The sequence below is a fragment of the Castanea sativa genome, chromosome 1 (genome assembly GCF_040712315.1).
Source record: "Castanea sativa cultivar Marrone di Chiusa Pesio chromosome 1, ASM4071231v1".
Classification (NCBI taxonomy): domain Eukaryota; kingdom Viridiplantae; phylum Streptophyta; class Magnoliopsida; order Fagales; family Fagaceae; genus Castanea; species Castanea sativa.
The window spans coordinates 38,384,298-38,398,324 of record NC_134013.1 but is presented as its reverse complement, the minus strand read 5'-3'; the positions used below and the strand labels follow the sequence as shown (position 1 = coordinate 38,398,324).

Sequence of the window (14,027 nt, the reverse complement as noted above, 5' to 3'; positions counted from 1 at the left end):
TTTGACCTGCAAATCCGATTGACCCGACCCGACCCGCTCATGTTGCCATGTCTAGATATTTGTGCTTAGATATACGTCAAGATGCTTGTATGAGAGAGAGAGAGAGAGAGAGAGAGAGAGAGAGAGAGGATAGCCTTAGAGAGTTTTTTAATAGAACTAAAATATGGAACACAATGAGTAAAAGCTAGCTTACGGGACACATGAGATCGGGTGCTTAGCACCTTCCCAACCTCGTACCTTATAATTTATTTATTTGGTTTGGCCTTTATAAATAAAATAATAATAATAAAAATCTAACAACATAATCATTTCCATATAATCAATTAAAATTATATTATAATATCCATTTGGTTTGGCAATTATTACAAAAAAAAAAAAAAACTTGAACAAAATAATCGATTTCATATAATCAATTAAAAAAAATAAATTATTAATATTTCCATGTGGGACTTTATCACAATTTAATTTTTACAAATTTTTAATTGTTATTTTTTACTCTTAAGGGTTTGGATTAAAATGAATTCCTTAAAATACCGCATTTCAATTTAATCCAAAATTTTATTTTAAAAAGAAATTTTAAGAGAATAAAACGTAAGATTTAAAAGGTTGTAAAACTAAGAGCCCATCTAGTAAAAGATTTTTAGTAACATTATTGTTATTTTATGAAAATATATCTAAATAAAAATATATATAAAAGTACGTATAATATTATTTAAATACTAAAAAATATTACTTAAATAACACTAACAAGCACCCCTCGGTCGCATAGAAGCAACATAAATATATTTGGCCCTTCTAATCACGCTGGTGGCTGGTCTCTCTTTTTTAATATTTTTTTTTTAATAGAATGAAAGAGTTGTCTTGTCTCTAACAAATTTTAAAAATAATTAATAAACATAAATAAATGTCCGAATAGAACCTGCGCTGTTGAAAGACAAACACGTACTAAAGAAACAAGAAACAAAAAACAAAAACAAAAAAAGAGCGACTTTTCTTTAAAATTTGCTACGGCATCAGAAAAGCAACGAAACGTGAATTAATTGACAACAGTGATTTTCCATTACAAAGAAAGGAAGAAAAGAAACGAGTTGACCAACTTGACACCCACGCAATTTTCCATAAGCATCCGCTCTCTTCTCCAAGTATCTTCTGTAGTCTCCCAACGCCAACCGTGATTGATAATACCTTTTTTAGCTGATATCGTATATTCTTCATTTATTTTGTTACCAATAAAAAAAATTAAAAAAAAAAAGAGAAAGAAAAGTAGTAATAAGAACCCACTTGTTTACTTTTCAACGAAAACCTCTCTCTCTCTCTCTCTCTCAAACCCAGCGAAAACTAAAACCAGAGCACAAGCTAGCGTTTCAAGCCATTAGATTTGAATGGACGAGTGGTCAACAACAAATAGATATAAGTATGGGACTCTTTGAACGTTATTATTGATTATGATTCTTCTCTGCTAAAGGCTAAAGTCTAAAGGCTAAAGCTTAATTAATAATTATTGATTCAACTTCAAAGCGTTCGTTTCTCAAAAAAAAAACTTCAAAGCGTTGGGGTGGTGGTGATGGCTGCAGCTGACAATAATAGTAATAGTAATAGTCATAGTCATAGTAATAGTAACAGTAGTAGTAAGCCAAAGATCGCTACCGGTTCCGCCGGTTATGTTCTCGAAGATGTTCCTCATTTGACTGATTATATTCCTCATCTTCCTGTACGTCCTCTCTTCTCTTTCTTCATCATTCTTTTTTTTTTTTTTTTTTGGCTGTGGAAAGTAAACAAGTCAAGTTTCTCTGCTATAACCGAAATTAGTCGGAGTTAACGGTTTCTGTACTCTCCATATATTAAGGCTATTATAATTTATTTTGTAGAATTTGTTTCACTTTTATTAATCTTGAATACTAGGAACCTTTTTTTTTTTTTTTTTTTTGGGTTCATTTTTAATAATTTCATTTTTTAAATTATGGCCTTAAAACAATTTAGCTTGTACTCATTAGTGTGGTTAAATTGGTGATTTTTATTTGACAGACCTACTCGAATCCATTGCAAGACAATCCTGCATACTCAGTTGTTAAGTGAGTTGCTTGCTCCACAGATTTCTGTTATATAATTAACTTTGCATGTTTTTTCCCGGTAATGTTTTGGTTAGAATTGGTGATTCAAATTGAGATATTTGTGTATTGCCATTTGCCAGGCAGTATTTTGTCAATGTGGATGACACTGTTGCTCAGAAGGTCAGTTTCTTCATTGGACTCATTTTGTTACCTCCCAGGAAGGATTATTTTTTTCATATATTATCTTTATGATTTTTGGGGCAAAAAAAGAAAAGAACATTATGCAATCAATGATGTTCTTGACTTTGTACTTTGTAGCTAATTATTGAAAGTAAAAATGTTTGAAAGAGGGCCTGGCCTGCCTGGATGTTTATGCCACAAACTTCTGGGTATGGATGACCGGCATGAAAGGTATCTGTTATAAGTAGGTTCCCTCTGATCCAAATACATGGGAGGCAAGTTGTTGTAGGAATAGGATGCAAGTTTATTTACCTTTTTTTTTTTTTTGGTTAATTGGTGGATTAGAAGCAATAATTTTAAAATTCATAGATTTTTTGTCTTTGTCTTTGCTTTTGCAGATTGTTGTTCACAAGAATAGTCCAAGAGGGACACATTTTCGACGAGCTGGACCCCGTCAACGGGTATGTCTTTTTGTTTGTTTTGTGTGCTTTTTACAAATAGGAATTGAACTAATTAAAAACCGTATGATTGTCATTGATGTTTGTTGTTTAACGTTGTTCAGGTGTATTTTGAGTCAGACGATGTTCATGCTTGTATTGTGACGTGTGGGGGTCTCTGTCCTGGCCTGAACACAGTGATCAGGGAAATAGTGTGTGGCTTGCACCATATGTATGGCGTAAAGAAAGTTCTGGGGATTGATGTAAGTGATTATTACAATCTCTTCTTTAGTACCTTTGATATAGATCTTATTGCAACCCCCTCACCAACCCTCACAGGTACACACACAGTCACACCCACACACAGAGGTAATGAAAAGAAAATGCCCTGAATTGCTTGATAAAGAATTTGTAATCAGTCACGATTGCAACATTAATGGGGACAGGTTAAATACCTTTCATGTAGTTAGCATTCAGTAGGATAAAATGAAAACCAAAGCGACCAAGCTTTTTCCCTGATTTAAAACTGAGGGGTATTTTGTATATTTCGCTGACATATATTGCCCCTTTTTACATTTTTCCTTTCCAGAAGTCTGCTTAGGCTAGTTAATGTTAAGGGAACTGCTAATACAAGCATTATTGCATAGTTCTCTCCTGATGGGATAGTTTGGCTTTTTTGCACTAAACTACTATTAACAAAGAAAGAGAGACTAATTACCTTACAACTCAGTCTATTTCTCCTTCGACCCAACCAGGAGAGAACACGGGGTCAAGCCAAGCCCTTACCCGCCTGAATGGAATTAATATCTCCTTCGTCTGGTCGAGAAGGGATTCAAACCCCCAGCACCGTGGTTCGTAGCCACGTTCTATAATCCTCTAGAATTGTCTGATTCCGGTACTAGAGAAATGAACAAAGGCTCATACTAGCAACTGGTGGGCTCACCTAAATGTAATGGCAGGATAGATGCGGTTGCGATACCCTTCAAAGGAGTAGTTCCCCAACCTGGAGTTACATTACCATATTCCGAATTCAATGGTTTCAATAAATCCCCTACAGTGGTTTGGCAGATTTAGATTCCTATAAATCACTCATGTGGTACTTCATTATAATATAATCATTCATTGTGCACTCATAAGCATTTAATATCTAGAACTAGAAATGAATCAGGATATTTGTTGGAAAAAGATAGTTTCAAAATTCATTGTAGTATTAATGACATTGGTCAACGTGGTGCCCTGCTGGTGCAGGGCATCATTGCCATTTGAGTTAATTTGCTGTTTTTCCTAAATAAAAATAAATAGATAAATAAATAAATAAATGCAGTGGCCTTCTCATTGCCCACATGAATTTAATGCCTTCCCTGGCTTGGAAGACGCGCAATTTTGTAAATTCATCTTGTCAACATTTTGCCTTTAGAAGCACTTGAATAATGTATTAATTGATTTCAAATTACATAATTTGGTGGCATCAATAAGTAATGAAGTTGATGGATTCTTTAGGGAGGATACAGGGGTTTTTATGCTCGAAATACAGTTCCTTTAACTCCTAAGGTTGTGAATGATATCCATAAACGAGGTGGAACTATCCTTGGGACGTCACGAGGTGGCCATGATACCTCAAAGATAGTTGACAGCATTCAAGATCGGGGGATAAACCAGGTATATATTATGTTTTTAATCTAGTTTGACCACCAATTAAGAGTTTGATATATGCATTTCGTGTGACCTACATGTGCCTCTCAAATTTGTGGGCATTTTATTTATAGCTCTCTGGATCTCAGGTTTACATAATTGGAGGAGATGGAACTCAAAAAGGGGCATCTGTCATATTTGAGGTGATTTTTCCATTTTTAGAATTGCTAATACAAAAATCCATTTATGAATTATTCAATTGTTTGAGATTCTTGACACCCCCCCCCCAAAAAAAAAAGAGAAGAAAAAGAAAAGGTCAAGGTGCATTTGATGTATAGCTGATTTCCATTACCTTATGCAAACGATTATTAATTCACACAGGAAATTAGAAGGCGTGGTCTCAAAGTTGCAGTCGCTGGAATCCCCAAAACCATCGATAATGATATTCCGGTATATCTCTTGGGTTGCCAAAGTGCTGGATTCGCTATGTTAAATATAATGCTAATTATCCCGCAGCTATTACTACCAGAGTTATAGATTTGAATGCATGCTATTTCTTGCTACTATAGGTTATTGACAAGTCCTTCGGCTTTGACACTGCTGTTGAGGAGGCTCAGCGTGCTATTAATGCAGCGCATGTTGAATCTGAAAGTTTTGAGAATGGTATTGGGGTTGTGAAGCTAATGGGTCGCTACAGTGGTAAGTTTTCTGTTTGTATATGTTGCCATCCTCTATTCATCACCTAACTAGAGTAGCCTTCACTTCCATCAGTCTATAGTAATCATTAAGAAATCAGTCATGTTATTTAGATGTAACAATCAATTTCTGCACCTTGATTCAGATGTTAAATTGCAAGATTTCTTTACTCTTCATGGAAACAAATTGAAAATTGACGGGGGTTCTTGATTTGCTCTTCCATGGTTAAATCTTTTTTTTTTTTTTTTTAAATTTCCCAAACACTTTATTGTTTCCTTGGCATACTTGTATAGTGTGTGTTTCTCTTTCTTGATAGAATTAGCCATTGAATTTCATTTTCATGAGACTGTACTAAGTTTACATAGCTATGGTGCAGGGTTCATTGCAATGCATGCTACTCTTGCCAGCCGAGACGTGGATTGTTGTTTGATTCCTGAGTCACCCTTTTATCTTGAAGGCCCAGGTGGACTTTTTGAATTCATAGAGAAACGGCTCAGAGAAAATGGGCATATGGTTCTTGTCATAGCTGAAGGCGCTGGTCAGGATCTGCTTTCTGAGAGCATCCAATCCCTGGATAAGCAGGATGCTTCTGGAAACAAGCTTCTCCAAGATGTCGGGCTTTGGATATCGCAGAAAATTAAGGTGTGGATCTAAAGTAAATTTTCTTGCATTGTATGTATTTCTTTGAGATTCTATTGTGCAAATACGCTTAGATTAAATTAATTACTGGTTTTGCAGGATCATTTTTCCAAACAAAATAAGATGGTCATAAACCTCAAATATATAGGTTAGTAATATTTTCTAGTATAAGATGTTCTGGCTGGCATTGCCTTCCTTATACTTTGTGTAGAATATTACCTATAATACAATTTTCTAATATCATAAATCATTACTTCTTCGGCAGATCCTACTTATATGATCAGAGCTATTCCAAGCAATGCCTCAGACAATGTATATTGCACACTTCTTGCTCAAAGTGCTGTTCATGGAGCAATGGCAGGCTATACAGGATTCACGGTTGGGCCTGTCAATGGAAGACATTCTTACATACCCTTCTATGTGAGTCTTCCCCTTGCTTAAATTATATCCGATAATGCTTCCCCTTTTTGATATATTTCATGGTTGTAGCTTTTCTCTTACATGATACTCTAATCTACCATATTGTAATCATGAAATTTCTTCCTATATCTAAAAGATCATATATGTTTCATCTAATAATCTTTGTCAATTTCTTGTCATTTGTTATGGCAAGGTCATCATTTCTGTTGTATAATAATTGAGTTAGGTGGAACCTTTGATTTTTCAATTTGCATTCGGAACAAAATGAATAGAAATCTCTCTCCATAACTGCAACATTCTTTTCATGGTAGCAACACTTATTTCCCCTAACACTGGGTTACTTATTGTTGGCCTGCAGCGGATTATTGAGAAGCAGAACAATGTTGTGATAACTGATAGAATGTGGGCTAGGCTTCTGTCTTCAACAAATCAGCCGAGCTTCTTGAGTGCTAAAGATATCATTGAAGACATGAAAGAGGAAGAACTGTCCACCCAGATGGTTGATGAGATGAAATATTCAGTTGACAATTTGGAGAAAAAGGTCATCAGCTATACCTGTTGAGTCTTATGTAATCCTTTCTGTGTGGTTGCTGCCATTGCAGTGTAGCCTACAGTTAAAGACCAGTAGTTTTTTTTTATAAAAAAAAAAAATATATATATATATATATATATATATATATATATTAGTAGTTATTTTTACTCACTCTTCTCTGTTGTAAGTGACATTTGGTGGTTAATTTTTGGCTTTCCAATTACATGAGATGCATGTGGAAAAGTTAGCTCACTTCATCAAAATACTCTATTCTAATAAATTATTTGTGCGGATAGCATGGATTTAAGGGATTTCATATGCTTTTTTTGATAATCCAGCAAATAGTATTAGTGCACACAGGAAACAAACCTGCTCTGCATAAAACACACAGCAGGAACAGAATACTGCACAGCCAAAAACAATGGCAAACTACAACACAACCGTACCTAAGGAACCCAACAAACCAATACAAAGAGCCTAGCCTACCCTGACAAAAAAGCAGGGTGGGAACCAAAAAAACAAACAGCCAAAAAGGCAAGCAACAGTTCACCCACAAACTAGGGGAACCTACTTGATTAAGTACAATTAACAACAGGCATACAACCAAACATTTATCAGCACAGCAGTCAAATTTTAAGCAAATCTTAGCTCGTTTGGAGGATTGAAATAGAGATTCACCAATTAGAGCAGATGATTTTGTTAATGGGGGTGAATGTATCTCGACAAGCAAAATCAGCTCTTGCTTTGACATCTTTGTTATTCTGTATTTGAGTTAATATGAATCCACACATTGTGGGTGGACGCATTCCTTTGCAGCCAAATATTGTACAAAGAGGCCCACCAAGCCAATTTACGATTAACAGCCATTAATTCTCTTCCTTGAGGTGCTGGATGCTCCATTCACCAGGTTAGGCCATGTCAGGCAAGGGGGAGGGGACCAAACATTATGACATAAAAATTCTCTTAGTGAAGGAACAATAATAGAAGGATTGATCTCTAGATTCAACACACCCTCTGCAAAAGACACAAAGATAACCCAGTTCATCAATCCATATCTAGTTGGAAGTGCTTTGTGAATAGGGTAAAATTAAAGTGGACGGCCAAAATTTATGAGACCTACCATGGTTAGCTTCAATAGGTCGACGGACAAAGAGATAAAATGGCAACGGCGCATCAAAGGTGGACGGATGGCCTGTGGGGATGGTCACCTGCAGTAGACAGATAACAGTTCAGACGGAAGTTAAGGTTGATGGTGGCAAAAAGCCACATGAAAATGACATAGCTTATTTGGTCCCTAAGGAACTTCAAATAGCAATAACTTGTGCTCCACAATTACCCCTAGTCAGTAGAGCCTCTATATGGAAAGGGTCCTTTAAAATACACACATTTATGAAGATATTCTCTACAAGAAAATATTTCTCTTCGCCAAGGAACCAAGGTCGGTTCCCCAATACTACAAAAAAAAGGCCAAAACCTTCAGAAAACGAGGTATGCATAATTCATCCTAGCTCTAGTACTCTAGAGTTGTGACAATTCTTCTGACTTAACCTTCGGAGGGTATTTACCACACCAGTACTCTCTTGAGGTTTTCTTTCTTATTGTGCAAGTGTTGTTTGGGACGTAAGGACCGTGCAGCTTACTAACTATTTTCGATATCATCAATTGGCACCGTCTATGGGGAAGAACCATAGGTGAGTTGTGTTGCTGCTTCTCAGACAAAGAGTTGCATGGTGCTTACTCGCTCAATGGCAACCAACACCAACAACTAAGGAGACGAACCACATGCCGTAGCCCTTGACAGACAGGTTCAGACACTCGCCGTGGCGGTTAAACGTCTTACCAAACAAAACCATGACTTGGAAGAACAATTGTGCCAAAGGAACTTCGAACCCCAAGACCAAGAGAGGGAGCAGGAGGGCAACAGCCTTCAGCACAATAACAATAGGCAGAATCGAGAAAGGCTGGATGGCAGTAATGTCATGAGTAGGCCAACTGCGACAGATATCGCCCCACCAAACCTGGTCGCAAATATGTAGATGATGAGGGAATAGATGGATCTGATGATGAACGCCCTCAGGGGATGGATATCGAGTGATCTTGACAAACTTGTGCACCAGATGGATTCACCCTTCACTACACCCGTTACTTCGTTCCCTCTCCCGCCAAAGTTCCGCATGCCGCAAATAGAGGCCTACGACAGGTCAAAGGACCCGTTAGACCAGTTGGAGACGTTCAAGACCCTTATGCACCTGCAAGGTGTAGCAAACAAAATCATGTGCCGGGCCTTTCCCACAACATTAAGAGGTCTTGCAAGAGTATGCCTCGCACTTTATTGGGGGGCACAAGTACAAGAAGCCGACGACGTGCCTAATGAATATCAAGCAACGAGAGGATGAGATGCTAAGGTCTTATATCACCCACTTTAACAAGGAGGCCCTCTCGATCAATGAAGCAAACGATAAGATACTCGTAGCGTTCACCAATGGACTACGGAAGGGTAAGTTTTTGTTTTCATTATACAAAAACGACCCGAAGACCATGTCGGACGTACTTTACAGGGCTACCAAATATATGAACGCAGAAGACGGGCTACTCGCGCGAGAAGAAAAGCCTAGGAAAAGAGAAAGGCAGAAAGAAACAAGACAGGAAAGAGGACGGAAGGCCATGAGGACGGGAGACGGACGAGAGGATAGACACTCCAAGGCCCCCATGGCAAGGTTTGCAAATTTCACCCCACTAAATGTTCCCATCGACCAGGTACTTATGAAGGTCAAGGACGAAGGATCATTGACGTTTCTTGGCAAGCTGAAAGGTGACCCCAACAAGAGGTCCAGGGACAAATACTAACACTTCCATCGAGACCATGGCCATGATACATCCGAATGCTACGATTTGAAGCAACAAACAGAAGCCTTGATCAAGCAAGGGAAATTGCAAAGGTTTATCAACAAAGAGAAGGCGGACCAGCCATAAGAGCAGGGCTCTCGGAGAGAAAATAAGCGCCCTAAACCACCCATAGGGGACATAAGGATAATTATAGGGGCACCACGACTTCCTGTTCAACCAAGAAGGCGCGCAAGACGTACCTCCGGATGGTTCAGAACGTCCAATTGACTGGTTTTGTCTCGAAGATGGTGCGCATCGACAACCCAGTGATCGGGTTCTTAGAGGAAGACGCCCGACGTCTCCATCATTCGCATGACGACACGCTTGTTATGAGTATACAGATTGGGGACTACAACACTCACAGGGTTTTGGTAGATAACGGCAACTCTGCCAATATACTCTACTACCAAGCATTCCAGCAAATGAAGATTGGAAGAGAATGGTTGATTCCAACTAACGCACCACTCATTGGGTTCGGAGGAATAAGAGTGTACCCAGTAGGCGCAGTTACCTTGTTTATCACGGTTGGCGATTACCCCCAGCAGATCACCAAGGATGTTACGTTCCTGGTTGTAGACTGTTCGTCTGCTTATAATGCCATTTTGGGCCGCCCTACCCTCAATTCATGGGAGGCCGTAACCTCCACTTACCACCTGATGATCAAGTTCCCCACCAAGTATGGGGTAGGAGAAGTACGGGGAGATCATGTAGCGGCACACAAATGTTATATCGCTATGCTAGAGATGGACAACCATTTACCAACAATGTGCATAAAGGAACAGTGAATGGTGGCAGAACCAGTAGAAAGGATAGAAGAGGTGCTCTTTGACGACTCCAAACCCGAGCGGAAGACAAAGATAGGTGCTCTTGCTAGCCCACCAGTTCATCAGGCCCTAATATCATTTCTAAGAGAAAACTAGGACGTCTTTGCCTGAGCCATGAAGACATGCTCGAAATCAACCCTTCCGTCATGGTCCACAAGCTGAACATATCGCCCTCTTTCCCCCCCATCCGCCAGAAGAAACGAGTGTTCGCTCAAGAACGGGACTGGGCCATAGCAGAGGAGGTTCGCAAGCTTCAAGAAGCGAAATTTATACGAGAAATGTACTACCCCAATTGGCTGGCCAACATGGTGATGGTCAAGAAAGCTAACAGAAGGTGGAGGATGTGCGTCGATTTCACAGACCTCAACAGGGCATGCCCCAAGGACAGTTACCCACTCCCAAGGATTGATATCTTAGTGGATTCAACGGTAAGACTCCAACTGCTGAGTTTCATGGACGCATTTTCTAGGTACAACCAAATTAAGATGTACGAAGCTGACCAGGAGAAGACTTCCTTCGTCACAAGCCAGGGTCTCTTCTACTATAAGGTGATGCCGTTTGGCCTCAAGAACGCAGGCGCGATATATCAAAGGCTTATGAACAAGATGTTTACGCACCAGAGTGGGAGGAACATCGAAGTATACGTAGACAACATGCTGATAAAAAGCGTACGGGAGGACAACTACCTAGATGACCTAAAGGAGATTTTCGAGACCCTTAGGCATTACAACATGAAGCTGAATCCAAACAAGTGTACATTTGGAGTGACGATAGGGAAGTTCCTAGGATTCATGGTATCCCAAAGGGGTATTGAAGTCAACTCAGACAAGGTACGGGCTATCATGGAGTTAGCTCCACCAAAAATTACCAAGGAGGTATAGAGTTTGAATGGTAAGATTGCTGCACTGAACAGATTTGTTTCAAGAGCGACGGATAAATGTCTTCCCTTCTTCCGCACATTAAAAAGGGCATTTGAATGGACGACCGAGTGTCAGCGAGCGCTTGAATATCTAAAGGCCTACCTTTCTTCCCTACCTTTGCTAAGCCCACCCAGACCAGGAGAGGAGCTCTTCCTCTACTTAGCCATCTCCTCAACTGCTATCAGTACAGCTCTAGTCAGGGGGACGGGGCTCAGAAACCCGTATACTTCACAGGCCAAGCACTCCAAAGGGCAGAAGAAAGATACCCACGTAAGGAGAAGCTCACTTTCATGTTGGTAACTGCAGCGCGTAAGCTCAAGCCATACTTCTAAGCCCACACTATAGTTGTCTTGACATAAAAACCCCTGCAGAGAGCAATGAGCAGTCCAGAGGCAGCTGGACGGATGGCCTTATGGGCGATCGAGCTGACATACAGTATCATCTGCGTACGGCCATTAAATGGCAAGTTATTGCCAACTTCATTGCTGAGTTCACCCACACAGATGAATAGGGAGCAGAACAGAGCCCACAATGGATGATCCACTCAGACAGGTCGACAAATAAACATGTAGGAGGAGCCAATATAGTACTTCGCAGCCCAGAAGGAGACGAGGTCGAATGCATGGTCCGACTTGACTTCCCCATAACAAACAATGAGGTCAAGTACAAAGCGTTGATAGCAGGACTGGATCTCGTGCAAGCGGTAGGGACCACGGGTGCGATATTGCATTGTGACTCCCAAGTGGTCACCAGTCAGATTAACGGTGGTTACGAATGCAAGGAGAATGGATGAAGGAGTACCTCGGACAGGTGAAGAATCGGATGCGCAACCTCAAGGCCGAATTCGTTCAAATCCTGAGGGAGAAGAATGAGCGAGCCAACCGTCTTGCCAAGGTGGCATCAGTAGATGACATGACTTTCCCCAGTCAGGTACTCTTCTTTGTTTAGAACTCACCAATAATAAACACAGTCAGCGTGCAGGAGATAGGTATCGAGGACAACTGTACGACACCGATAATCTCCTACCTAAAAGACGGCTTGTTGCCCGATGATAAAGGAGCTGCGAGGAAATTGAGAGTCTATGCTGCACGATTCATACTGAACAAAGATATTTTATACAAAAGAGGTTTCTCCCACCCCTACCTGAGGTGCCTTATCCCCAAGGAAGTGGACTATGTCATGAGAGAAGTCCAAAAAGGAGTATGCAGGCACCACTCGGGATCGCGATCCTTAGTACATAAGCTAATTAGGCCTGGATACTTTTGGCCCACTATGCAGAAGGATGCCTAAGCGTATGTCAGAAAATGTGACAAATGTCAGAGGTTTGGCAACCTCATAAGGCAATTAACGGAGGAACTCACCCCATTGACGGCCCCATAGCCCTTTGCTCAATGGGGGCTTGATATCATGGGACCGTTTCCTACAGCAGTCAAGTAGCTAAAATTCCTACTAGTCATGGCTACCATCACGGAGAAGAATGTATGCAGTTTTGTATGGAGAAACATCGTTTGCAGGAACAGTATACCTAAAGGTCCTAGTCTCAAACAATAGGAAACAGTTCGATAACTACGTATTCAGGGATTTCTGCTCACAACTTGGGATCAAGAACTACTATTCATCATCCGCACACCCTTAGGCCAACGGACAAGTTGAGGTCACAAACCGATCCTTGCTGAAAATCATCAAGACTCAGCTCGAAGGGGCAAAGGGTATCTAGCTGGAAGAGTTACCAAGCGTACTATAGGTGTACAGGACAACGGCAAGGACACCTACAAGAGAGACACCGTTTCGACTTGCATATGGCAGTGAGGCAGTCATCCCAGCTGAGGTAGGTCTTACCAGCTATAGAGTAGCGAACCACAACGAGGAAAAGAATGACGAGGCGATGCATCTACAGCTTGATTTGGTAGATGAGGTCAGAGTGATGGCTAAAAAAAGGTTAGCATGATACCAAAACCTCATGGCCAGGCACTATAACCCTCGGGTGAAACACAGGGACTTCCAAGAAGGAGACCTTATCTTGAGGAAGGTAACGGGGGCTACTAAAGACCCCTCTCATGGGAAATTAGGATCCAATTGGAAAGGACTATACAAGATCGCATCATGGCATAGGAAGAGCACATACTATCTCGAGACACTGGATGGAAAAAAGCTGCAGCATCCTTGGAACGCGAAACACCTAAAGAAATACTACCAGTATATAAGGGTGCAAGCGACGACACTCCTCATTTCCAGTTCATTTTACCAGTTAATGCCTTTAGTTTTTATTATTATTATCTACAGTACTTCTAGAGCCCAAAGGGCAATTTTCTTATTTTTCATAAACAAAATTCTACTTGCATATCTATCATAATAAAAGGAGTTTATTCAGAACACATTGAATGTTTTTCCACAGAATTAATTCTCCAAGTCCATAAATTGGACGGATCATCCTAAGAAGGATGAAATTTATTCACTAAGTCCATAAACTAGACGAATCATCCTAAGGAGGATGAAATTTATTTAGTAAGTCCATAAACTGGACGGATCATCCTAGGAAGGATGAAATTTATTCAGTAAGCCCATAAACTAGACGGATCATCCTAAAAAGGATGAAATTTATTCTTTAAGACAACAAATCGGACGGATCATCCCCAGAAGTGTGAAGTTTATTCACAAAGTCCATAGAATGGACAGATCACCCCAAAAGAATAATTCATCCACAAAATCCATAAGGTGGATGGATCCATTACATATATAGATTGGCTTAGTTCACATAAGGCCGAACACAAAGTAGACGGGTGTATATTATGAAACAGAACCAAAATGTT

At 40.1% G+C, this 14,027-nt stretch overlaps 2 protein-coding genes across 2 annotated transcripts; both read left to right on the top strand.

The window, feature by feature from the left end:
* The first annotated feature begins 1,321 nt into the window (after positions 1-1,321).
* LOC142641609 (ATP-dependent 6-phosphofructokinase 3-like) lies at positions 1,322-6,911 on the top strand. The gene is made up of 13 exons (XM_075816077.1): positions 1,322-1,711; positions 2,026-2,072; positions 2,192-2,231; positions 2,630-2,692; positions 2,794-2,931; positions 4,169-4,327; positions 4,450-4,503; positions 4,682-4,750; positions 4,870-4,999; positions 5,373-5,638; positions 5,735-5,783; positions 5,901-6,055; positions 6,414-6,911. The coding sequence occupies exons 1-13, from the start codon at positions 1,565-1,567 to the stop codon at positions 6,615-6,617; spliced, it is 1,521 nt and encodes a 506-aa protein (XP_075672192.1). The 5' UTR covers positions 1,322-1,564; the 3' UTR covers positions 6,618-6,911.
* Positions 6,912-9,718: 2,807 nt separating this feature from the next.
* LOC142626364 (uncharacterized) lies at positions 9,719-10,258 on the top strand. Its single transcript, XM_075800190.1, has one exon. The coding sequence runs from the start codon at positions 9,719-9,721 to the stop codon at positions 10,256-10,258; it is 540 nt and encodes a 179-aa protein (XP_075656305.1).
* The last annotated feature ends 3,769 nt before the right edge of the window (positions 10,259-14,027 follow it).